Consider the following 24,192-nt stretch of genomic DNA (forward strand, 5'->3'; position numbering starts at 1 on the left):
GTGGCGTGTCGGTTCTCGGTGGCTTTGGACCCTGCATGGGTCAGACAGATGGACGGACGGATGGACAGGTGACCATGGAGCCAGACAACCCAGGTCCCTGGCAGGAGGGCAAGAGTAGGGCATGCTTTCCACAGAAAATGCCCTGTGCTCCCCTGGCGTTCTCACACACACCTCCAGCTGCGTCTTGGCATATGCTTGCTTATTTGCTTTAAACGATAGTTTTCTTTTTAAATGGCTTGTCAATTGCTCCTAATTTTTTAATTTGCCCCTGGCACCTTGAGAAGGGTGGGATATAAATCTGCTCATGCATAAAATGATGGCGAAAAGGGCCCCGTGGAAGATGCAAGACAGATGCCAGGCTTCCCCAGGGAGTTGCTATATATGGAAGCAGCAGCAGCAGCAGCAGCAGCAGCAGCAGGCAACTCCTGTAAGGAAGGAGACCCCCCCCGCAAAAAAAACTGCCTGCCCCCCACAACATCTGCCCTGACCCCCTTTGGCTGTTGGCTGCTCACCCTACAGACAGCAAAGCAGAAAGGGCCCAGTCCCCCTTACACACAAGGAGAAGGTGCCCTTCAGTGGGAGAAAGTGGGGGGGAGGAGGATGTGCTCCTCTTTGGCATGAATGTGGCATCAAGGAGGGGCCCCAATGAGAGCTGTACCCCTTCCATACACCTTCTGAGTGTTGCTTGGCCAGACCCATGGCACACAGTGCCTAAGGGGCCTTGCAGCCCACTCCCCACCCCTGTGACCCCTTTGTGGGAAGAGGCAGCAGCAGCAGCAACAGGGGCATCCATCCCTCAGTCCTTCCAGATGTTGCAAAGAGAGCCTCTTTCAGACTCAGTCCTAACTGCAATTATCACTTTCCCCAGGAACCCAAGGGGCCTGGCACTCCCTCCATCCCTCCCCAGCGCTTGGCAGCTGCCCAATGGAGCACTTGGACCAATTCCTCTTGGGGTCAATGGGCACCTGGGAGAAGCAACACCCAGGAGGAGGAGAGCCAGGTACCATGCATCCCACCCTTGGGGCACCTACAAGGGAGCCAAGTGTACCCCCTTCAGGTGCCACTGGACTGCAACTCCCATTCCCCTTCAACAGAGGCTCTGCTGGGCAAGGGCTGCTGGGAGTTACAGTCTGACCACATCTGGAGGGCCGTGCTTTGCCCACTTACCTGATGACCCCCCTGGGGAACCTCTGGGCCACCTCACTGCCTCCTGCACCCACAAGTGCCTCCCCACAAAGGGAGGGATACAGCCAGGGGAAGGGGGTCTCCCCACCCAAGGTTGCACAACCCACAGCCTTGGGAACTGGGCCCCATGTGGCCCCTGAAGGCCCCGCAATACAGAGAGAGAAGGGGGAGAGACCCTCTGTGGCCATTCCTGCCACTTTTTGGCCTCTTGACCTCTGCTGGGCAGCCCAAGGGAGTCTGGTAGGAAGCAGCCATCTTTGGGTGACAACCATTCAGGGGCAGGAAAGGCATGCATCTCCACCTGGGCACCGCCTGATCACTGAGGGAGGTGGGTGTGTATGCCCTCAAAGGACCCCCAAGGACCCCTGGCATGGCCCCCAGACCCCAATTGAGACAGGCACCCCAACACCTTCTCCCAGCTGCATGGAGGCCACCAATTGATCTGTGGACCCCACATGGGCACAGGCAAGAGGAGCAGCAAATTCTCCTATGAAAACATCTGTGGATGCCCCCAAGGGACCCGCAGACCCCCTGGCATGGCTCCCAGACCCCCAAAGGCCATGCCCTCCCCCAATTAAGACTGGACCCACAACACCTTCTCCCAGCCACATGGACACCACTGATCGGGTGTGTATCCCACATGGACACAGGGCATCTATGGCACCTGGTCAATCAAGAGGAGAAGCAAACTCTCGTATGAAAACATTTATTTCTGCGGAGTGGCATGATGCAATGGCGCACTGGACAGTCGGTGACTTTCACCACCATCATCACCACCAGGAAGGATGGATGCCAAGGACAGCGGTCAACCTCCCCAGCTCCTCCCCTCTCTGTGGCTGGAGGCTGGAGGGAGGCCCAGAGAGGCCTGGGCAGGATTTGGGGCCGAAGGGCAGGGCAGGAGATGTAGGGGAAGAGGGGGCTTCGAGGGGCAACCAGGTGGGGTCCTTCCAATGTCCTCTCTGCCCTCGGTGGGCTCTTGATGCAGCCGGACGGAGGCACCAGGGGTGAAGTCCCTGCTGGCGGAGCAGAATCTGGTCCTACCGCTCCTCGCCAAATTGGAACCGGAGAGACTTTTGTCGCGTGCAAACGTGAGAAGCCCTGGTTTCATGGGGCAGAGGAGATGGGCAAGTGCTCTTCGGGCTACAACCGGCTTCTGTGTGGTGGAAACAGAAACAAAGAGAACTATAAGGAGACCTCTGCCCATCTGCCTTCCTGTGCCCCCTCCCAACCAACCAGTCTTGCAAGCCAAGAGGTCCATCTCCATGGGTCACCCCACTGGCCACCATGGTCACCAAACAAAATTCAGCACAGGGCCCAGCCCTCCCAAACTCCAGGTTGAGATGAAAGGAAGGTGGAATTATTGTTGTTGTTGTTGTTGTTTTAATATTTTATTTTCTTATATCCCACCTTTCTCCCACTATAGGGAAGCCAGATTGGGGGGTAACTTTCAGCCCCCCCTAAAACACAGAGAGAGAGAGGGCAGACTCAGGACAGATGCATCAAAAGAGACTTCTTGCCACAAGGAGAGGAGAGTGGCCACCAGCCGGGTGGAAAGAGGTCTGGCCACTCCAGGGCAGCCTCTCCGTGGCCCAGTGGCCAGGCGCCAGAGAAGGCCACTTGCCAGGGAGGGGTGGTTGCTGCCAACAAGGCCTTCCCTGCGCTCTTGAGAAGACCATGTGGTGGCACCAAGGAGCACAAGGGCTGCCACCAAACAGTGCCAAGAACAGAACGAGGGGCAACAGATCAGCTCCGGCCCGAGCCCACAGGCCACACAGACTCACCACTTGCTTGGGGACCTGGATTTCTGGCTTCCAAGCCAAGACGTTCCAGAAATCCTGGGCAGAATGCCATTAGCTAGAGAGGCTAAAGGAAAGAGACACCCAGCACCGGTGGGATATTAAGGAGAAGGAACTGGGATGAGCAAACATTGTTCCTCTCCTGAAAAAAGGAGGAACTAAGGGGCTGCAGGACACTTGGTCTGACCTCAATACCAGGAAAAAATATCAGAACAGATTATGCAGGAGTCAGACTGCAAGTACTATCAGTCCTCCATTTCCACGGATTTCTTGTCCACATATTCAACTATCCACAGTTTGAATGAATATATTTGTGTGTGTGTGTGTGTGTGTGTGTGTGTGTGTGCGCGCGTGTGTATTCCAAAAAGCAAACCTTGATTTTGCCATTCTGTATGAGGAACAGCATTTTACTGCCCCTTTGTATATAATGGGCCTGGAGCATCCACTGATTTTGGTATCTACAAAGGGTGCTTGAACCAAATCTCAGCGGATGCCAAGGGCCTGTGTCTTGTATCTTGATGGCAATGCTGTGATTGGGAGAAGTCATCCTAGATTTCAACGACGACGACAAAAAGAACAAATCCTGCCAAATTAATCTTATAGCTTTTTATGATCGAGTCAATCGTTTAGTAGACAGTGGGAATGCTGTGGATGTCATTTATCTAGATTTCAGCAAAGCTTTTGATAAGAGCCTACATGATATTTTGATATTAGCAAATTGACTAAATATGGAATACATGGAAAAACCACCAGATGAACCTATAATTGGTTGGGAAACTGTATTCAAGGGGACATCAATTGTGGCTGTGCTTCCAAATGGAAAGAGAACTCAAGTGGACCGCAGGGCCCTGCCTTGGGACTGATGCTGATGGATAACTTTATCACTTTAACTGCCATGCCCCTCTCCTATTGAGTCCTGGGATCTGAGGTTTGGGGAGCAAACTGAGCACCAATGCAGCTTGTCCACATCCTTCTTGAATTGTGGGTGAGAACTGTGGGGGTGGCGGTAGAGGATCCTGCTTTAGGGTCCAGGTGGGTTGGAAATAGGAAGAGGAAGCCTGGGGGTAACTGGCCCTTTGGAGCACGCAAGGCTTGGCCTGTGATGGACAGACCTTGGCCCAGAAACAGAAGCCTGGCACCCTGGTCCCATCCTACTTTGCAGAGAAAGAGTGGGACCGCCACATGGGCAGCCCTTGGGCAGCCAACAGGTGTTTGCAGGAACATGGAGGAGTCACACAGCCATGCTGTTTCTCTATCTGTTTCTAGTTAGGGTCCCAGGTGGCATTGCCGGCCAGTGGGTGCAGAGGGATACCAGGCCCACATGGACCTTGTTCTTCCCCATGGCAGAAAAGAATAAAGTGTGGCACTAGGGGAAGCACCAGGCATTTGCCTCTCAACAGGAGAGTTATTGAAATATGTGCATGGTTGCAAGACCTGCTGTGCAAGCATTGTGCCATAGAGATGGAGGAGCCCCCAAGAGACCATGCGGTCCAGCTGCCTTCTGCCATGCCCTCCCTGGGACAGATGGACGTCCAGCCGCTGTTTAAAAACAGCCTCCAAGGAAGGCACCGCCATCCCAAAGCAGCAGCATCTTCCACTCTCAAACAGTTCTTGCTATCAGGAAGTTCTTCCTAAAGTTAAGGTGGGATATCTCTTTTCCTGGAGCTTGCATCCATTGCTCTGGGATCTAGTTTCTGGAGCAGCAGAAAACAAGCTTGCTCCATCCTCAATAAGACACCCCTTCAAATACTTAAACAGGGCTCTCCTATCACCTTTTAACCTTCTCCCTAAGTTGTTTCTCATAAGGCTTGGTTTCCAGATCTAGAAGTTCCACCTAATGTTTCAATGGAATCTCTTTTCCTGTCACTTGAATCCATCATTCTGGGTGCTATTCTCTGGAGCAGCAGAAAACAAGCTTGCTCCCTCCTCAATGCGACACTCCTTCAAGTATTTAAACAGGGCTATCATCATATCCCCTCTTAACCTTCTTTTCTCCAGGATAAACATCCCCAGCATCTTATGCTGCTCCTCAGAGGGCTTGGGGGGTTTCCAGACCTTCCACTATTTCGGTGGTCCTCCTCTGGACACGCTTCAGCTTCTCAGCATCCTTTTTGAAATGTTTTGTCCAGAATTAGACCTGAGTACTATTCCAGTACTGCCAGAATAGAGTGGCATTATTATCTCCCTCGATCTAGACACTGTACTTCTATTGATGTAGCCTAGAATCGCATTGGCCTTTTTAGCTGCTGCATCACACTCTTCACTCATGTTCAACTTGTGGTCTATTTGGACTCCCAGATCCCTTTCACAGGTAGAGGTCTCCTGAAGCCAGGTGTCCCCCATCCTACATCTAGGCATTTCATTTCATTTCATTTTTTGCCTAAGTGACCCAGGATGGGAAGGGTCTCCCTCACCCCCCCCCCGGCAGTTTCCAGGGGGCTCCAGAGGGCCACAGTGGCTGGATTTCCAGCCCGATCAGACCAGACCAGACCAAAGCAGACCTCCCAGTTCAGGGACCTGCCAGGTTGTCATCCAGTCCTCCATTCAGTTTATTGATCTCCTGCTTCCTACCCCACCCTCAACTGAATTCCAGTATGGATAAAAGCAAGCAAAAGATAATCATTAAATATTAATTATGCTATCAGTAATATTAGACACAATTTAAAAACATGTTTTGAAAAATAATAATAGGAAAGGTTATTAAAAGCAGGGCAGTTCCATAAGGAAACCCCTTTCATAGAGTCAGAGGATCAGAGAGCCGGAAGGGGCCTTATGGGCCACTGTGTTCAATCCATTGCTCAGTGCAGGATCTGCAGCACAAGAGCAATAACAGTAGAGTGATAGGATAAAAAGATCATACAATCATGGAGTTGGAAGAGACTACAAGAAGGGCCCTGATCCAGTCTAAACCCTTTATTCTGCCATGCAGGAACTCACCATCAAAGCACTCCCTGGGACAGATGGCCATCCAGCCCCTTGTTTAAAAACCTCCAAAAAGGAGACCCCACCACACTCTGAAGGAGCGTCTTCCATTTTGCAACAGCTCTTACTGTTAGGAGGTTCCTCTGATGTAGGAACTCTTTTCCTGTAGTTTGAATCCATTACTCTATCTCCTATTCTCTGGAGCAGCAGAAAACAAGCTTGCTCCCTCCTCAATGTGACATCCCTTCAAGTATTTAAACAGGGCTCTCATATCACCTCTTAACCTCCTCTTCTCCAGGCTAAACATCCCCAGCAGTTCCCTAAGTCTCTCCTCGTAGGGCTTCATGGTTTCCAGGCCCTTCACCATTTTGGTGGCTCTCCTTTGGACACACACTCCAACTGGTCAACATCCTTTTTGAATTTTGATGCCAGAACTGGAAAACAGGCCTGACCAAAGCAGAATAGAGGAGCACTATTACTTCCCTTGAAGTAACACTATACTTCTGTTGATGCAGCCTGAAATCGCATTGGCCTTGTTAGCTGCCACATCACACTGTTGACTCATGTTCAACTTGTGGTCCACTTGCACTCCTAGATCCCTTTCACACAAATAAATGTCCTTAAGCCAAGTGTCTCCATAATCCTATATCTGTGCATTTCATTTTTCAACCCTAAGTGCAGTACTTGTGTTGAATTTCATTCTCTTACCTTTGGCCCAGCTTTCTAGTCTATTCAGGTCATTTTTAATCTTGATTCTGTCCTCTGGAGTATTAGCTAGTCCTCCTAATTTGGTGTCATCTGCAAATTTGATAAGCATGCTCCCAATTTTGTCATCCAGGTCACGGATAAAGATGTTGAATAGCCATGGGCCCAGGACAGAGCCCCACTGGACACCCCACTGGTCACTTCTCTCCAGGATGAAGAAGAGGAGCCATGGCTGACCATCCTTTGGGTTCGGCTGGTCAACCAAAAACAAATCCATGTAGCAGTTGCCTTGTCTAGCCCACTTTTTACAAGCTTGTTTGCAAGAATGTCATGAGAAACCTTGTCAAAGGGGGACAATCAAATCAAGCTTCCCTTGATTTGGAAACTATGCTTCCATAAATGCAGACTAAAATAGCCTTCCCCTTCTCTGCTAGAGCATCATGCTGCCGGCTCATGTTCAGTTTATGATCAACAGTAATCCTAACGTCGTCTTCTTCGCATATAGTACTGCTGAGCCAAGTATCCTCCTGTGCCTTTGGGTTTTGAGATCTGGAAGTAGAATTTTGCATTTGTCTCTGCTGAATTTCTTTGTATTAATTTCCAGCTGATCTAGGTCACTATGAATCTCATTCCTATTTCTCGATGTGTTAGCTGCCCTTCCCAGTGCTGTATAATCTGCAAACGTGATAAGGATCCCCACCTCACCCTGTCATTTAAATCACTGATAAAAATGTGAAGTCAAAGGCTTTCGTGGCCGGCATCCATTGTTTGTTGGGGGGGCGGTTTCAGGCTCTGTGGCCATGTTCTGGAAGAGTTTATTCCCAATGTTTCACCAGCATCTTCTGAACGCTGGCGAACGCCAGGAATAAACTCTTCCAGAACATGGCCACAGAGCCCAAAAAAACCACTGATAAAAATGTTGAAGACTGCCGGCTTCAGGAGAGGAGCTTGGGTTGGTGTTACTCATGGCAGCAGCCCAGGCTCAGTGTTTCCAGGCCAAGGGTTCCTCGGGAGTAGATCAGGCAATATGGAAGAGAAAGGCTCTCATGTACTTGCTGCCGAAGGGACTCAGTGTCCTGGGCTGTTCAGGTCTACCTGCCTTGTTTGCAAGTCCTGAAGGGGTCCAGGCGCCTTTCAACGATGGGAGAGGCCTCCAGGAGTTCCCCAAGGCATGCTGACAGCTACCTGCCCAGCATTCTTGCCATCTCCAGGCAGTTGGGCTGCATCCTTCCCAGGACCTTCAGTCTCTCCTAGAATCATAGAATCATAGCATCATAGAATGATAGAGTTGGAAGAGACCGCAAGGGCCCTGATCCAGTCCAACCCCATTCTGCCATGCAGGAAATCCCACTCAAAGCATCCCTTACAGATAGCCATCCATCCTCTGCTTGAAGACCTCCAAGGAGGGAGACTCCACTACACTCCGAGGAAGGAGTCTGTTCCACGGTCGAACAGCCCTTACTCTCAGGAAGTTCCTCCTGATGTTGAGGTGGAATCTCTTTTCCTGCAGCTTGCATCCATTGCTCCACTAGGTCCTAGTCTCTGGAGCAGCAGAAAACAAGCTTCCTCCCTCCTCAATATGACATATCACCTCTTAACCTTCTCTTCTCCAGACTAAACATCCCCAGCTCCCTGAGTTTTTCCTCATCGTAGAGCTGGAAGAGACCCCAAGGGCCTGGTCCAGTCCAATCCCCTTCTGCCATGCAGGAACTCACAATCAAAGCACTCTCTATGATGGATGGCCAGCTTGTCTCTGCTTAAAGACCTCCCAAGAAGGAGACTCCATTACACTCCACTGAGGGAGTGCATTCCACTGTCGAACAGCCCTTACTGTCAGGAAGTTCTTCCTAATGTTGAGGTGGAATCTCTTTCCTGTTGCTTGCATCCATTGTTCTGGGTCCTGTTCTCTGGAGCAGCAGAAAACAAGCTTGCTCCCTCCTCAATATGACATCCCTTCAAATATTTAAATAGGGCTATCATATCCCATCTTAACCTTCTCTTCTCCAAGCTAAACATCCCTAACATATCACTTAGTCGTTCCTCATAAGGCATGGTTTCCAGGCCCTTCACAATTTTGGTGGCCCTCCTTTGGACACACTCCAGTTTCTCAATGTCCTTTTTTAATTGTGGTGCCCAGAACTGGACACAGTATTCCAGGTACTAAAACAGAATAGAGTGGCACTATGACTTTCCTTGATTTAGACACTATACTTCTATTGATGCAGCCCAGGATCGCATTGGCCTTTTTAGCTGCCGCATCGCACTGTTGGCTCATGTTCAACTTGTGGTCTACTTGGACTCCCAGATCCCTTCCACACGTATAAGTCTCTCCTTCAGCCAGGTGTCCCCCATAATCCTATATCTGTGCATTTCATTTTTCCTCCCTAGGTGCAGTACCTTACATTTCTCTGTGTTGAATTTCATTTTGTTAGCTTTGGCCCAGCTTTCCAGAAGGCAGCCTGACCCTCCACCTGAAGGGTCACCTGTTTTGGTCCAGCCCCTTTCCTTGCAGCTCCTAGTAATGCTCCTGCATTCTGCTTAAGAGCCTCTTCCAGTTGGAAGCACAGCCACTTATGATGACTCCATGGAAGGGAGGACGGGGGATGGAGGACGTAGGACAGCTCTAAAGACCCAATAGATGCAGGGAGAGGTTTGGCGCATACAAATGTTAGCACAGCAAACACAGATTCTTTGGGGGTGGGGAGAGAAGAGAGAAAGGAGTCTTAAGACAAGCAAGAGGGGAGAGGAGCCCAGTCCTCTGCAGCTGCCCTGCTCTCCTCCATCCAAATGGCAAGACCAGAGCTTCCTCCCATGCTTCTTTGGGGAGAAGGTGAAGTTTGGGGTTTGGCCTGAGCTGCGCTGCTATGCAAAACAAAAGCACAGCAAAAAACCCCAGGAAAGGCGAGGGACAGTGAGGGGACTCTTCCACCCTCCACCATTTCCTCCCACTTGAAGCCAGGCACCCAAATTCTGACCCTCAGCTGGAGACATAAACGCCTTTTTGCAAGAGAAGGCAGAGGTGGAGATGGGGCTCCACAGAAGGGTGGCCTCCTTGGAACCTGCCCTTCGACGGCACCATTGGGCAACAACAGTGGAAGCCGGCCGTGCCCAGAGCTGAGAGCCACCAAGCGCCCAGACAAGCCCCACGCGATGTCCAAGCGCCGCCATTGCCCTGGGGCAGGGCATCCTGGTGCCCACCACTGACCCCTCAGTTGCACCCTCTTCTTGGGGAGATCGGCCTCTCCATGGTCTTAGTGCCCCCCTATTACTCCCCAGTTATTCATTCAGTCACTTATTTAATGCCAATATTGTATTTATGTATTGCTAAGGCAAACCCAATGAATCAATGGGGCTGGCTCACAGTTGGCTCAGCAGCTGGGTCTTTGGCCTCCTCCCATTGGGACAAGCCAAAGGGGTTCAAGCCACGATGCCCCTCTTCAGTCTAGCATGGCTTATGCTGGAGAAAACTGCCTAAAGACTTTGATGGTTCTTCCACAAAGCTCTTTGCTGCTTGCCATAATCTCATTCCAGGAGGCCGGCAAGAAGCGTGCTACTCCCCTCTGCCCCTGAGTTATGGGGAAAGGCAGGCCAGGGCCTTTTCTCCTGTGGCCTCTGGGAAGAAGGATGCTCCCCCCTGGAGAAGCTGGGTGAGGCTCCTGCATGGAGGCAAGAGAAGGCGGCTTTGCCTGAGGGTAGCTTTGGGTGGCAACATGGGTGCGTTTGGGGGTGGCATCCACCTCTGGGGCACGGCCAGGTGGGCTGGTGGCTTATAGGAGCCCCACGTGAGATTCGCCTTGTTCTGGTCAAAGGAGTGGGCTGCAAAAGGGAGGAGAGGCACGTGAGGATCCCGGCCGCTGAGGCAAGCGAGGAAGGAGTTGCTACTGGCCCACTGGCTCCCTCTCTGAGGTCCTCCCTTATGCCAGCCTCACAAGGGAGGAGAGGAAGCCAGTCAATCAGGGAATGAAGGATCTTGTCCCATTTTATGGCTCCTCAATCTGCTTTCCCGTTTCTTTTGGAACTGCCCAAGAGTTGCAGCCAGATTGCTAACTGGGGATCAATGCAGCGGGAACGCAACTCCATCGCTGCAACAGCCCCAGCGGCTGCCAGTCTGTTTCTGGGCACAATTCCAAGTGCTGGTTTGGACCTACAAAGCCCTATACAGCTCAGGCCCAGGCGATTTGAAGGACCGTATGGCAGCCAGGATGACTAGAGTAAGGCACAACTCACTGGAAAGAACAATAACTCTAGGAAAGGTGAAGCAGAAAGAGAGGAAGGCCGCATGCTAGATGGATGATGAACTCTGTTAAGGAGGTCACTGTTCTGAATGTGCAGGACCTGAGCAGAGCAACAAAGGACAGGGGTCTTGGAGATGCCTCGTCCGCAGGGGTCGAGACTGACTCCAGGGTGGTTGACAAAAACAAATATAGCAGTCGCACTTACATTTATATACCGCTTTCTAGTGCTTAGCACTCCGTTTACAATGTGTTACCCAACTGCCCCCAACAAGCTGGGTACTCATTTTACTGACCTACAGAAAGAGGCAAGGCCCAGCAGGCCCTGACCGGCATTTTAACCCCTGCGCCACCAGGCCCCTTTGAGCCATTGGAGCATTAAGATCGGCCAGAGAGGCCCCCTCCTCCTGCCTGCCTGCCCCACTGCCCTCTCAGGGTCCCTTGGTGGGAAGAAGGGAGGCGACGATGGGGGCTCCTCGGTGGCTGCCCCTGCCGGACTTTGGGACTCCCTCCCCAGAGAGACCGGACTGCTCCGTCCCTGCTCCCCTTCCACCTTCAGCTCAAAACACTTTTGCCCTTTCGGGCTTTTTCAAACTGACCCGGGTGGCGTGCTGTTTTTAAGATTTCTATATGGTCTTTGAATGAATTTTCAAGTTTAATGTTTTAATTTTATAAATAACTCAGATTTGTGTACAGTTCTGGGCACCAAACTCCAAAAAGGATGTTGAGAAACTGGAGCATGTCTAAAGGAGGACCACCAAAATGGTGAAAGGCCTGGAAACCATGAAGCCCTATGAGGAAAGATTTAGGGAGCTGGGGATGTTTAGCCTGGAAAAGGGAAGGTTATGAGGTGATAGGACAGCCCTGTTTCAGTATTTGAAGGGATGTCATATTGAGGAGGGAGCAAGCTTGTTTTCTGATGCTCCAAAGACTAGAACATGGAACAATGGATGCAAGCTCCAGGAAAAGAGATACCTCCTCAACATTAGGAGGGACTCCCTGAGAGTAAGGGCTGTTTGACAGTGGAACACAATCCTTCCTCAATGGAGATTGTGGTGGAGTCTCCTTCCTTGGAGGCCTTTAAGCAGAGGCTGGATGGCCACCTGTCAATGGGGATGCTTTGACTGAGTGTTCCTGCATGGCAGAAGAAGGGGGTTGGACTGGGGGGCCCTTCTTGGGGTCTCTTCCAACTCTAGGATTCTATATTTTTATTAATGACTTTGTGTAGTTTTAATCTATATTTTAACAAAATGTGTTGCTAGCCTCCTCAAGTCCCATGATTGGTAGAAAGGCAGGACATAAATGAATACACTAAATAAATTTTAAAAACCGCTAACGTTCACTTGGGCAGACAATAGACATGTCTGTTTACCAATGTTTGGAATCGCCATTTTAGTCGCATCTCTTTGCTCTGGGGCTTATTCTAAGCTCCTCTTTTGCTGGTGTGCGCATCGCTCTCCTCTTATAAACACAACACAAAAATGAACAGAATATGGAGAAACGCAAGCAACACTTCGACTCCATCCAGAAAAACAGCCGGCAACAGCGGGGGGCAGAGGCAGTCTTGGTGCCCTCCCAGAAAAGAAGATCAATCAATCCAGGACAGCAGTGTCCAGAAAGAAATTCAAAACTGGCCCAAAGCGCTCTCTTTGGGTAAGCGGTCAGTGATGTTTCAGCAGTGCTCCGTGTGCATGGCCTTTAATTGCTTTTGCTTGGCTGCACTGGGCAGAGTCCCCACCCAAAACCCCTGGGAAAAGGACCAAGAACCACCTCCAAAAGCCACAACATCTCAGACCGAGGTTGCCAGCTGAGCTCCAAGAAGGCTTCCTCCCCCGTTGTGGCCAGCCTTGGATGCCCCAACAATGGCGGAGGAAAGCCGGCCGGAGCACCAAGCACCGCCGCCAAACCTCCCCAGAACCGGAAGTCGGGGCAAAGCCTTTAAAGCCTGAAAGTGACCATTGCTGCAGCCACCACACAAAGACATTCCCCAGAGAAGGCATTCCCCACGGCCACCAAACCATGGGAGAGAAAAAGGGGTCTGGGCCTGGGCAGCCAGCTTGCCAGAGGACCCCTTCCCCAGCTGGCAATAGACAGAGCAACACGGAGAAGGAGCAGGGCAAGGGTCCCTGGCCCAGCCGTGCCCAGCTGCCCCTGCCCCTCATAGAGGGGCCCAAAAAGCAGTGGGGGCCCCAGGGCTCCTGGGCCTGAGGACAAGTCAAAGGGGGACCAGCCCCTCACCACACCAGCTGAGTGTATTGATGGAATATTTTATTTTACACAACAGAACAACACAGAGTTGTTGGTTTTGTACAGCATTTGCCTGGAAAACAAAGGCAACACCATTGTCACCGGGGAAGGGAAAGGGAAAGACCCCCAGACCGCCCTTCAGAAAGACCCTCTGCTCTCCTCTTTTTCTGTGCACTGATCGATCGATCGATCCCTCAAGCGGTCTGTCGATAGCGAGGAGGAAGGCAGCACAAGCCCCTTCCTTTGCTGCCAACGCATCGCTCTCCCTTGTTCCCAGTCGCTTGGCTGGCGTGGGACCAGAATGCCAGGCCAAGGGCAGGGGAAGGCACTGGTGTTGTTGTCATGCTTTTTTCCCTTCGCCATTTTATTCCTTAAAATAACGAGCTCTTTGAAACGATCTGCCTTCACTTGTAATATTAATTAAAATAAAAACCCAAACAGAAAAAGGTGGAAGTGCTCAGTGGCTTGTGCACAGCGCTGCACGAAACGCACGAAGGGTGGAAAACGCCCAACCGCTCCGCCGGAAAGGAGTTCCCAGGCAATGTTTGGAAAGGGATTGAGGGCGGGAAATGGGGTGGTCTCCATATTTTCCCCCCTTTGTAATTAGAAAAAAGAAACCAGCACACACCACAGCGGATCACACAGTGCTCTCCAATATCCACTCTGAACTCGAGAAAGTCGCTTTGCCACTATCCACATCAGAACCGTCTCTCTGCATTAGCATCCCGTTCATGGACAAGCTCCGCTTAGACCAAAATCCACCCGGGTGTGTGGAAGAGTTAATATAACAACGGTATTCCATTAACTCTCCGTTCAGGGAGTACCGGCGCTTTGCCCGGGACGGGTCGGCCGGTAAAGTGAGGAACTTACTTGGCTTGGCTTGTGCCCTTTTGTACAGAGGGGGGGCCCTGGCGCAGTCCGGGGCCCGACTGGCCAGCTGCAGGGCAGTGGAGTTGTTCCGGTTAGTGTTCTGGGATTCCAGGCCGGCAGAGGCGGCAATGGCGGCACCTTCACAAAGTGGCACCGGCGCTGACAGGTCACTGCCGGGCTTTGGCATGGGCTTGCGCTTCAGCTTTTGGGAAGCGGAAGGGCCCGGAGTCCACACGTGAGGCAACGACGCAGAGGTAGCAGCAGCAGCAGCCGAGGAGTCCTGGCCAGAGGAGCAGGAGTCTGAGGAGGGCGGCAGTGGCCCCGCCGCACCCTCACTGCTGACCTTGCAGCACTGCAGCCCCTCCTCATGCCCCATTTTGGACCCAGATGGGCCCCCGGAGGCCGCGCCACATCCCTGGGCCTGGGCTCCGTTGGTCTGGGAGTAGACATTGCTGACCTTGGTGGACTTGTGGTGCCCACCACCACCGCCGCCGTTGTTGCACACCTTGTACCGGATCATGAGGATGATGATGAAGACAAGGACAGAGGCCACGATGATGCCCCCGATGATGATGATCATGGTCCCACCCAGGAACTGGGACTGCATGAAGTGGCAGCGGACGTAGTCCTGCTCGGTCGTGAACTGGATGCAGCCCACCACCCGGGTGGCCGTCAGGGAGGTGATGCCGTCATCATAGATGGCCAGGACGCAGAGGTCATACATAGTCCCGGCTGCCAGGTTGTTGACCAGGAAAGTCTTGCTTGTGGGGGGGATCATTCTGGAGGGGGGAGAGAAGAGGCTGCATGAGATAAGCCAATGCCATGATCCCCGGAGCCCCACTGAAGCCACATGGCAGGATGCCAACCACCACTGCCTACCCCCCACACCTTGAGTGCCTGCATTGGCAAAACCCATCTCCTTCCCCAGGGCAGTTTCTGCGCCCACCACCCCTTCAGGCTCCCTGGATTTCCCTTCCACCACCATCCCCTACACACACTGCCTCCTGGAGCAATTCATATTTTTATTGAACTGTACCCCCCCCCCCCCAGACACACACAGAGTGCTTTAACATTAAACAAAACATACGTGTGGATTTACAGCTGCTTCTGAGGGTTGCTTTGAGTTGTAGTAGTATTGGCAGTGCATGCAAAAACACACACACACACACACACACCAAATGCAGGTGAAGACAACTGGCCCTCAGACCTCTGCAGCTGCCAGAAAACCTATAAGGGAGAAGATAGTGGGCTCCCACCTCTGCGTGCCCCCCGCCAACACCTCCCCAAAGAGGCCAACAAGCCTTGCAGCTTCCCACAGGTCAAGGCCTTGGAGCCCACCTCCAGACCCCTTTCTTTGGGCCAGAGAAGGGACGCTTTTTGGTCCCAGATCTATCAGACAATGGACTGCCCTCAATGCCACTCCTCCTGGGTTTAACTTTACGTCTTAAATTTGCAGATTGGTCCACCTGACACTTCGGAGGAGGAGGAGGAGGAGGAGGAGGAGGAGGAGGACTCTCTGGCCCAAAGGGCTGTTCTCTGGCTCCTTGGCTGTCGTTGTCGTGTGCCTTCTGCCGACTTGTGGTCACCTTAAAGTGGATTTATCACCAGGTTTTTTTCTTGGCGGGATATTTCAGAGGGGGTTTCCTTCCACTGCCTTCCCCTGAGACTGAAAGAGTGTGACTTGCCCAAAGATACCCAGAAGGTTTCTATGGCCTTCCTCAATTCCCCCCTGGGCAGCTGTCCAGCCGTGTGGGGCCCCTGTGACGGTGGAGGGGATGTAGGGCACTGGGCACTGGGCACCACCTCTCCTTCTTCTACAGTTTGCTAGAGAGAGAGAAACAGAAACAGCAGCAGCAGTTGCTCCTCTAACACTCTCTAGAGACCCATGGCGGTTGGCAGGGGACAAATCATAGAGTCATAGAGTTGGAAGAGCCATCCAGTCCAACCCCCTTCTGCCATGCAGGAACTCTTAATCAAAGCATCCCCACTGACAGATGGCCATCCAGACCCTGCTGCCCAGCTGCCCCTTCCCAGCCCTTAAAAGCTGGAGCACCCTGGCAGTGTCCAGGGCAGGGGCCATGGAGCTGACTGTGCCACACTGTTGCCCCCCACTCAGGCCATCGAGGTCTCAGCCAAAGCCTCTTCTCTGCTGGCTGCCCCTGTTTGCCAGGAGCCCCCTCCTCAGAGAAGCCCCGCATCCCATCTTAAGGGGGCCCAATTTTCCAGGCCAAGAAGGGGGTCATACATCCAAGGACTGCCACCTCAGTGTGCATGCACACACACACATACACACACACACACACACACACACACAGCCATGAAGATCCAACCCTTTCTTAATCCCACTTGTTCTGTTGCACCTTGTTCTTAAAAGACAAAGAAATCAGTCACAAATACACAAAACAGGACCCCCTTTTTTGGGACTCGTTAATTTTGAGCAACTGATGGAGGCAGAAGCGCAACCATTCTGCTAATGTATTTATAAAATCCCCTGTGTGTGAGAGAGGGGGGGGGGATATTTAAGCGGCAGACATATGATAAATCACAGAAAGTCTGGCTCTCCATTAGCAGCCTTCTGAACAAATCCATTTAGCAAATCCAATGCCTTGTCCACACAACTCAGGTTACGTGGGATGGGATTTATGCACTTGAGGGGATAATGTGTGGACGTGATTTCTCCGCATGTGGCCCCCCATGCCACCCGCTGCCCCACGGAAGGTGTTAATAGCCTCTTGCTGGGTTGACTTTCCAATCCTTTTGCTAACCAGATTACCTTGATGGATTAAAGGTCAGCACAGATTATTCCAAAATAAGCACAACTGCAAATTCCAGGCCAACAACCACATTTGCCGGCCACCTTGATGGTGGGCTACAAATGTTTACAGTGGCCCTGGAACCCGAGACTGGGCAGCTGGGCTGCATTTGGGTTTCATTTTATGTCCCTACTTCCCAAAACCTTGGAAGAGTACATGTTTTAAAAATGCTTAACGCTAGTGTCAAGATGGTGCCAGAAGAGCATCCCTGGGAAGGAGGGGGGCCCATAATAATCTCCCCTGCCCCAAAACACACACACACACACACACACACACAGACCTGTTGGCTGCTGATCGCCCACCTTGCCCCTCCAAGAAGCACCCCACAGCCTTGGCAAGGAGGAGGACCATGGCAGGTGGATGCTTCTCATGGTACCACGCAGCTGTTCCCCCCATTTGCCCACCAACCCACCTACTCTTCTTGCTCCCAGAGCATCTTCTGGACCCATCGAGTGCTCAGAGCTGCCAGAGGGTCTTGGCTGGCACAAATGCCCCAGACTCCTCCTTTGAAGAAACCACCAGACTTCACAGAGTGGGAAAGAGCCTCTCTTAAGGGCACCCAGCTCACACTGGACACTCTGCCGACTGGGCAGGGCACTCTTGCCCACCCTCGCTCTGGCCCTGGAAATCAGAGGTGCCTGAGAGCCAACTCTGGGCCCTCCTATGCCACCCGGGTCCATTGTCTGCTGTGTTTCCTCAGGGCGGCAGGCAGCAGCAACAAAGGAGGGGTGCCATACGCTCCCAGTCGCTAAGCCAAAATGCTCCCCAGACCCACCTACCCAATTGCCCACCACCACCATTCACAGAGGAGGTGCTTGCCAGCCCTGAGCAATCACCAGTCCTCACACCTGGAGACTGCCAACGTTTTTAAGGGAAGCAAGATGTGAATGATGGGGGCCGTTCCCAAGAGGAACCAAGCCACCCCTAACCCCCCCCCCCTCCACACCACAAATGGAACGCCATCAGGCGTTGCCTTGGCCACATTGCGGGGTCCGTTGTTTGAAGAGGAACGAGGTTTGGGGTCCCCACCTGTATACAAGCGAGTCATCGTACGTCCCGTTGTACTGAATCTGGAACATCCGTATCCCAGGGATGTTCCTCTGGAAATTGAACCTAAGCAAGGCAGTGGAGGCAGTGGCCTCAGCTACTACCACCCTCTTGTCCTGGCTGACTTTGGTCTCCCCATTGCTGCTACCGCTGTTGCTGCTGCTGCTGGCATTGGAGCCAGATTTAGTGGACGTCGAGATGTCCGAGGAGCCGGGATCCGGCTCATGGATGTGGTTCGTGCTGTTCACGATGTGCGGCAGCTTGATAATGTGAAGAAACACCGATTGAGTGGCCTCTCCAGCCGGGTTGGAAGCAATGCAGGTGAAGTTGCCCGTGTCCTTCATGGTGGTGATGTGGATGTCCAGCGTCCCGTTGTCGTAGACCAGCGAGCGGGTGGCATTGGAGACCAGCTTGCTCTCGGGGGAAATCCAGTGGATGGTGGGCTCTGGGTCCCCCCGGGCCTTGCACCGCAGAGTGGCCCGCTGACCCTCCAGCACCCGCAGCTCATGCGTGTGCCGGGTGATGAGCGGCGGCTCGCACAAGAACTCCTCCTCAGGGACTGACCAAAAGTAGCGGCCGGAGAGGAGGGGCGGCGAGGCGCAGGTCTCCAGGTCGTCCTCCCTGGAGAGCCGCCGCAGCCAGAGGAGCTCGCAGTTGCAATGCAGGGGGTTCCCCCCAAAGCTCAGAGCGAAGGTAGAGGGGTTGATGATGCCCGAAGTGGCCAGGACCTGGGCCCGCTGGAAGAGCGGGTCCGGCGGGAGTTTCTGGAGCTTGTTGGAGGTGACGTCCAGCCGGGTCATCTTGTGGAGGTGGGAGAAGGTCCCCTTGGGGATGCTGTCAATCATGTTGTGGTCCAGGCTGAGGGTGTGCAGGCTGACCATCTTCTCCACGGTATCCCAGGGGATGGTCTCCAGGTTGTTGTAGGACAGGTCCAGCTCCTCCAGGGCCAGGACATCGTCGAAGGCTGTGGAAGAGATCAGGGTCAGCTGGTTGTTGTTCAGGATGAGGTGATGCAAGTTGGAGAGGCCGCTCAGCATGTCATGGGTGATTTTGGTCAGCCGGTTGCTGTTCAGGTGCAGAGCCCGCAGGTTGCGCAGGTCAGCAAAGGCATGGGGTGTGATGAAGCTGATGGTATTCCTGGAGAGCGTCAGGTCCACCAGGCTGGTCATGTTGGCAAAGTCCTTCCGCTTGATGCTGGTGACGAAATTGTCCGCCAGGCGCAGCTCGACCGTTCGCCGGTCAATGTTGGGCGGGACAAAGAGCAGCCCTTTCTTTGCACAAAGCGTGGCAAGGTTGGGGGACAGGATCTGGCAGACACACCGCTTTGGACAGATCTGCGCCTTCACCACTGAGCCAATGAGCAACAGGCACAGGAGCAGTTTTTCCATTGTAGAGCACGGCCCAGATCCTGCAAGACAAGAGAGCAGAGGGTGCTGCATTACACAGGGAGCCTGGGATACAAGCGGACACACAAGGCAAGAAAAGGAAGAAAGGACAGAGCAGGTCACCACCTCCCTCCAACCCATGGCTCCTTCCCTAAAAAAGTGATTGCGCCAGTCCCAACGCCGCATCCGCGCTTTGCACCAGGCCCCAAGTCAGCCCCAAATCGGTGGCTTCCCTCACTCCCCTCATGTCCCCAAAACCTGCCCTTTTCTTGGGTTATTTTTGAAGAGTGAAACTATTTTCAGAATGTCCTCTTCCCACAGAAAATGCCAGAGTTGCGCATCATGGCCTCGATATGCCTTTGCCTCCCACCGCCAGGCGGCCATGCAGGGAGCCCCATATGCTAGCAGCGCTCTGCGTGAGAAACTGTCCCTGAATCTGCATCCACTTCATGGGGCAAATGCCAAGCTCTACTGCCAGGGGGAAACCCTCAGCCCCCCCAGGCCCCTCGCCAGGCCAAATGCCAGCCCCGCCCCCGTCCTTCCTTCCTCCTCCCACCCCTCCATGAGGAACTGCTTTGCTCCCTCCATCATCCTTCTGGCTGCCCTTTTCTGCCCTATTTCCCAGCAATATTGGAAAATGATACTAATAGATTAGACAGACTGATTGATAAGAGCAGATCAGAACTACATGCAGAATTCCCAGGGTGATTCCTCCACAGACAGATGTAAAGGATGCTCTCCAAGTGGAGAGAGAACAAAACAGACTCAATATCCAAATTACTCTGTCAGTCAAATTACTCTGTCAGTCAATGCTGTCCTGAGCCCCAGTCCACCCCTTCTTCCCAGTCAGATGCCCCCATAGTGCCCTGTCCATCTTGCATTTGGATGTCTGCCTGTGCCCTCAAGCCACCTGCCGACTTATGGCTGCCCCATGAGTTTCATGGGATTTTGTTAGGCAAGGAATCTCACTCAGAGGCAGTTTTGCCAGCTCTTACCTTAAATCCTTGGGCCTAAACTGCAAATGTGGGTCCATGTTGACCACCCCAAATGCCAGCCTATTCCTAGAGATTAGGCAGCTGTGGTCCCCAAAGGCCAGGAAGTCCAGGGCAGGTCCTAAATCTGGCGACCATGAATGCAGGCGGTGTCCTGATGCAAACTCAGAGGTTTGAACACAACTCCAACACACACATACCCATACACACTCACAATCCACACACACTCTCAAGAGATGCTATTGCAAAAGACTAGGCTATTGCCTTACACAGGTGCCACAAGTCCCTTACAGAAGCAGCTGGACACTTTTGTGTCTGCTCTTAGTTTGGCTTCATGTGCCAGGCCATTGCCTGTGCATGGTGTGGGAGTTGTGCATCACTCATTGATTGGGCACATTGTGCCTAGAGGCAAACCGCATGTTTTGGTGGCACCTACAACTGCATAAAGTCTCTCTTGATTCACAAGCAGCTGCACAACATTGCTGTTCCGCACAAGGGTTGTGTAACACAATCAATGTGTGATGCCACTGGGCCTCGGATGACCCCCTCCTGCCCCCTGGCTCCCTCTCTCAGCTGATCCTCCCCATTTCCCAAACACTCTCCTCCCAAAGATCAGGTGCAGGTAATGCCAGGGAGATTTGTGCCCAGGGAGGGCAAGAGCGCCCATCCCATCCCTCTGCTTGCTCTCCTTCCAAAATCTGTCTTATGGGAAGGAACTGATTTGCAGCCAGTTTCTGGCTCTGGACTCCTCTGTGCTCTTAACATAGAAGCATAGAGTTGGAAGAGACCCCAAGGGCCATCTAGAATCATAGAATCATAGAGTTGGAAGAAACCTCAAGGGCCATCCAGTCCAACCCCATTCTGCCATGCAGGAAATCTCAATCAAAGCATCTCCTAAAGAGGGCCAACCAGCTTCAGTTTAAAGACCTCCAAGGAAAGCGACTCCATCAAAATTTCTGAGGAAGGAGTGTGTTCCACTGTCAAAAAGCTCTTACTCTCAGGAGGTTCACCATAATGTTTCAGTGGAATCTCTTTTCCTGGACCTTGCATCCATTTATCAGGGTACTGTTCTCTGGAGCAGCAGAAAAAGGGAACCATGGTCTGCGATGTCTCTACACTAATGCACAGAGCATGGGAAATAAGCAAGATGAACTCGAACTCCTAGTACAACAAAGCAAATATGATATAATAGGCATCACTGAAACCTGGTGGGATGAGTCTCATGATTGGAATGTGGAAATAGAGGGGTATAACCTTATTAAGAGAGATAGGCCAAACAGGAAAGGAGGAGGAATAGCACTATATGTCAGAGATATTTACACCAGTGAAGAGATCCTGGACATCAATCATGGAAGCCAGGTGGAGAGCATCTGGATAAGAATCAAAGGGGAGGGAAACAACAAGGATGTTATGGTGGGAGTCTACTACAGACTCCCAAGTCAGACTGAGGAATTGGATGATATCTTTCTAGAACAGATGACCACACAGTCAGAAAAGAGAGATGTAGTAGTGATGGGCGACTTCAACTATCCTGATATTTGCTGGAAGTCAAACTCAGCCAAATCCTCAAGGTCTAGCAAATTCCTCACTTGCCTGGAAGACAATTTCATGGTCCAAAAGGTGGAAGAGGCAACAAGGGGGTCAGCTATTTTAGATCTGATCCTAACCAACAAGGATGACTTGGTTAATGGGGTGCAAGTGGTGGGATCATTAGGTGGAAGTGACCATGTTCTCCTGGAGTTTGTAATACAGTGGAAAGGAGAAGCCAGGCAGAGTCAGACACGCATCCTAGACTTTAGGAGAGCGGATTTCAGTAAACTTAGAGAAGTATTGAGGGCGATTCCATGGTCAGAAATACTAAAAGATAAAGGTGTTCAGGACGGATGGGACTTTCTCAAAAGGGAGATACTGAAGGCACAATTTCAAACAGTTCCAGTGAGAAAGAAAAACGGGAGGTGTCTCAAGAAACCAGGATGGATGACGAAGGAACTTTCAACGGAGATGAGTTTGAAACGGAAGATGTATAAGAAATGGAAAAAGGGGGGAATCACGAAAAAGGAATTCAAAGAAATAGCAGGCATTTGTGGGGTAAAGTCAGAAAAGCTAAAGCGCAGAATGAACTCAGGCTTGCTAGAGAGGTTAAGAACAATAAAAAGGGCTTTTATGGATATGTCCGCAGCAAAAGGAAGAAGAAGGAAACAATAGGGCCACTGCGTGGAGAAGATGGCAAAATGCTAACAGAAGACAGAGAAAAGGCAGAATTACTCAAGACCTTCTTTGCCTCAGTCTTCTCAGAAAAGGCAAAGGGTGCTCAACCTGAGGATAATGGAGCAGAGGACAGAATAAGTAAAGAGATAGTAGAGGAACACCTTGTTAATCTAAATGAATTTAAGTCTCCGGGACCAGATGAACTCCATCCAAGGGTATTAAAAGAACTGGCAAATGTAATATCGGAGCCATTGGCAATAATAGTCTTTGAGGACTCCTGGAGAAGAGGAGAAGTCCCAGCAGAACGGAGGAGGGCAAACGTTGTCCCCATCTTCAAAAAGGGGAAAAAAGAGGATCCCAACAATTATCGTCCAGTTAGTCTGAGATCAATCCCAGGAAAGATTCTGGAGCAGATCATTAAACAGAGAGTCTGTGAACATCTAGAAGGCAATGCCATAACCACAAAAAGTCAACATGGGTTTCAGAGAAAGAAGTCATGCCAGACAAACCTTATCTCTTCCTTTGATAAAATTACCAGCTTGTTAGATGAAGGGAATGCTGTGGATATAGTATATCTTGATTTCACTAAGGCCTTTGACAAGGTTTCCCATGACATTCTTGCAAACAAGCTTGTAAAATGTGGGCTAGACAAAGGAACTGTTAAATGGATCTGTAATTGGTTGACCGGCCGAACCCAAAGGATGGTCAGCCATGGCTCCTTTTCATCCTGGAGAGAAGTGACCAGTGGGATGTCCAGTGGGGCTCTGTCCTGGGCCCAGTGCTATTCAACATCTTTATCAATGACCTGGATGACAGAATTGGGAGCATACTTATCAAATTTGCAGATGACACCAAATTAGGGGGAATAGCTAATACCCCAGAGGACAGGATCAAGATTCAAAATGACCTGAATAGACTAGAAAGCTGGGCCAAAGCTAACAAAATGAAATTCAACACAGAGAAATGTAAGGTATTGCACTTAGGGCGGAAAAATGAAATGCACAGATATAGGATGGGTGACACCTGGCTGAATGAAACTACGTGTGAAAGGGATCTAGGAGTCCAAGTAGACCACAAGTTGAACATGAGTGAACAGTGTGATGCGGCAGCTAAAAAGGCCAATGCTATTTTAGGCTGCATCAATAGAAGTATAGTGTCTAGATCAAGAGAAGTAATAGTGCCACTGTATTCTGCTTTGGTCAGGCCCCACCTAGAATATTGTGTCCAGTTCTGGGCCCACAGTTCAAAAAGGACATTGAGAAACTGGAGCGTGTCCAAAGGAGGGCAACAAAAATGGTGAAGGGTCTGGAAACCATGCCCTATGAGGAACGACTAAGGGAGCTGGGGATGTTTAGCCTGGAGAAAAGAAGGTTAAGAGGTGATATGATAGCCCTGTTTAAATATTTGAAAGGATGTCATATTGAGGAGGGAGCAAGCTTGTTTTCTGCTGCTCCAGAGAACAGGACCCAGAACAATGGATGCAAGCTACAGGAAAAGAGATTCCACCTCGACATTAGGAGGAACTTCCTGACAGTAAGGGCTGTTCGACAGTGGAATGCACTCCCTCGGAGGGTGATAGAGTCTCCTTCCTTGGAGGTCTTTAAACAGAGGCTGGATGGCCATCTGTCAGGGATGCTTTGAATTGGATTTCCTGCATGGCAGGGGGTTGGACTGGATGGCCCTAGTGGTCTCTTCCAACTCTATGATTCTATGATTCTATGAAAACAAGCTTGTTCCCTCCTCAATGTGATACCTCTTTAAAGTATTTAAACAGGGCTATCATATCACCT

General features: G+C 51.5%; 1 protein-coding gene across 4 annotated transcripts in view; it reads right to left on the reverse strand.

Annotated features, from left to right (window-relative positions):
* Positions 1 to 2,115: 2,115 nt before the first annotated feature.
* LOC149272797 (leucine-rich repeat and fibronectin type-III domain-containing protein 5-like) overlaps positions 2,116 to 24,192 on the reverse strand; it is a 77,812-nt gene continuing 55,735 nt past the window's right edge. For 2 of the 4 annotated variants that reach the window (XM_089506714.1, XM_089506711.1), the window contains exons 2-3: positions 17,800 to 19,225; positions 13,039 to 14,736 (exon numbers count right to left, since the gene is read on the reverse strand). In XM_089506714.1, the coding sequence (XP_089362840.1) occupies positions 13,725 to 14,736; positions 17,800 to 19,205 (2,418 nt within the window). In that variant the 5' untranslated portion in view covers positions 19,206 to 19,225 and the 3' untranslated portion in view covers positions 13,039 to 13,724. Of the gene's footprint in view, positions 2,339 to 13,038; positions 14,737 to 17,799; positions 19,226 to 24,192 lie in introns of those variants that run through there. The other 2 variants (XM_089506713.1, XM_089506712.1) reach the window with 2 other exon arrangements.

The sequence above is a fragment of the Sceloporus occidentalis genome, unplaced genomic scaffold (assembly GCF_023333645.1).
Source record: "Sceloporus occidentalis isolate IW3139 unplaced genomic scaffold, rSceOcc1.0.p SCAF_417, whole genome shotgun sequence".
In the NCBI taxonomy this organism is placed as follows: Eukaryota; Metazoa; Chordata; class Lepidosauria; order Squamata; family Phrynosomatidae; genus Sceloporus; species Sceloporus occidentalis.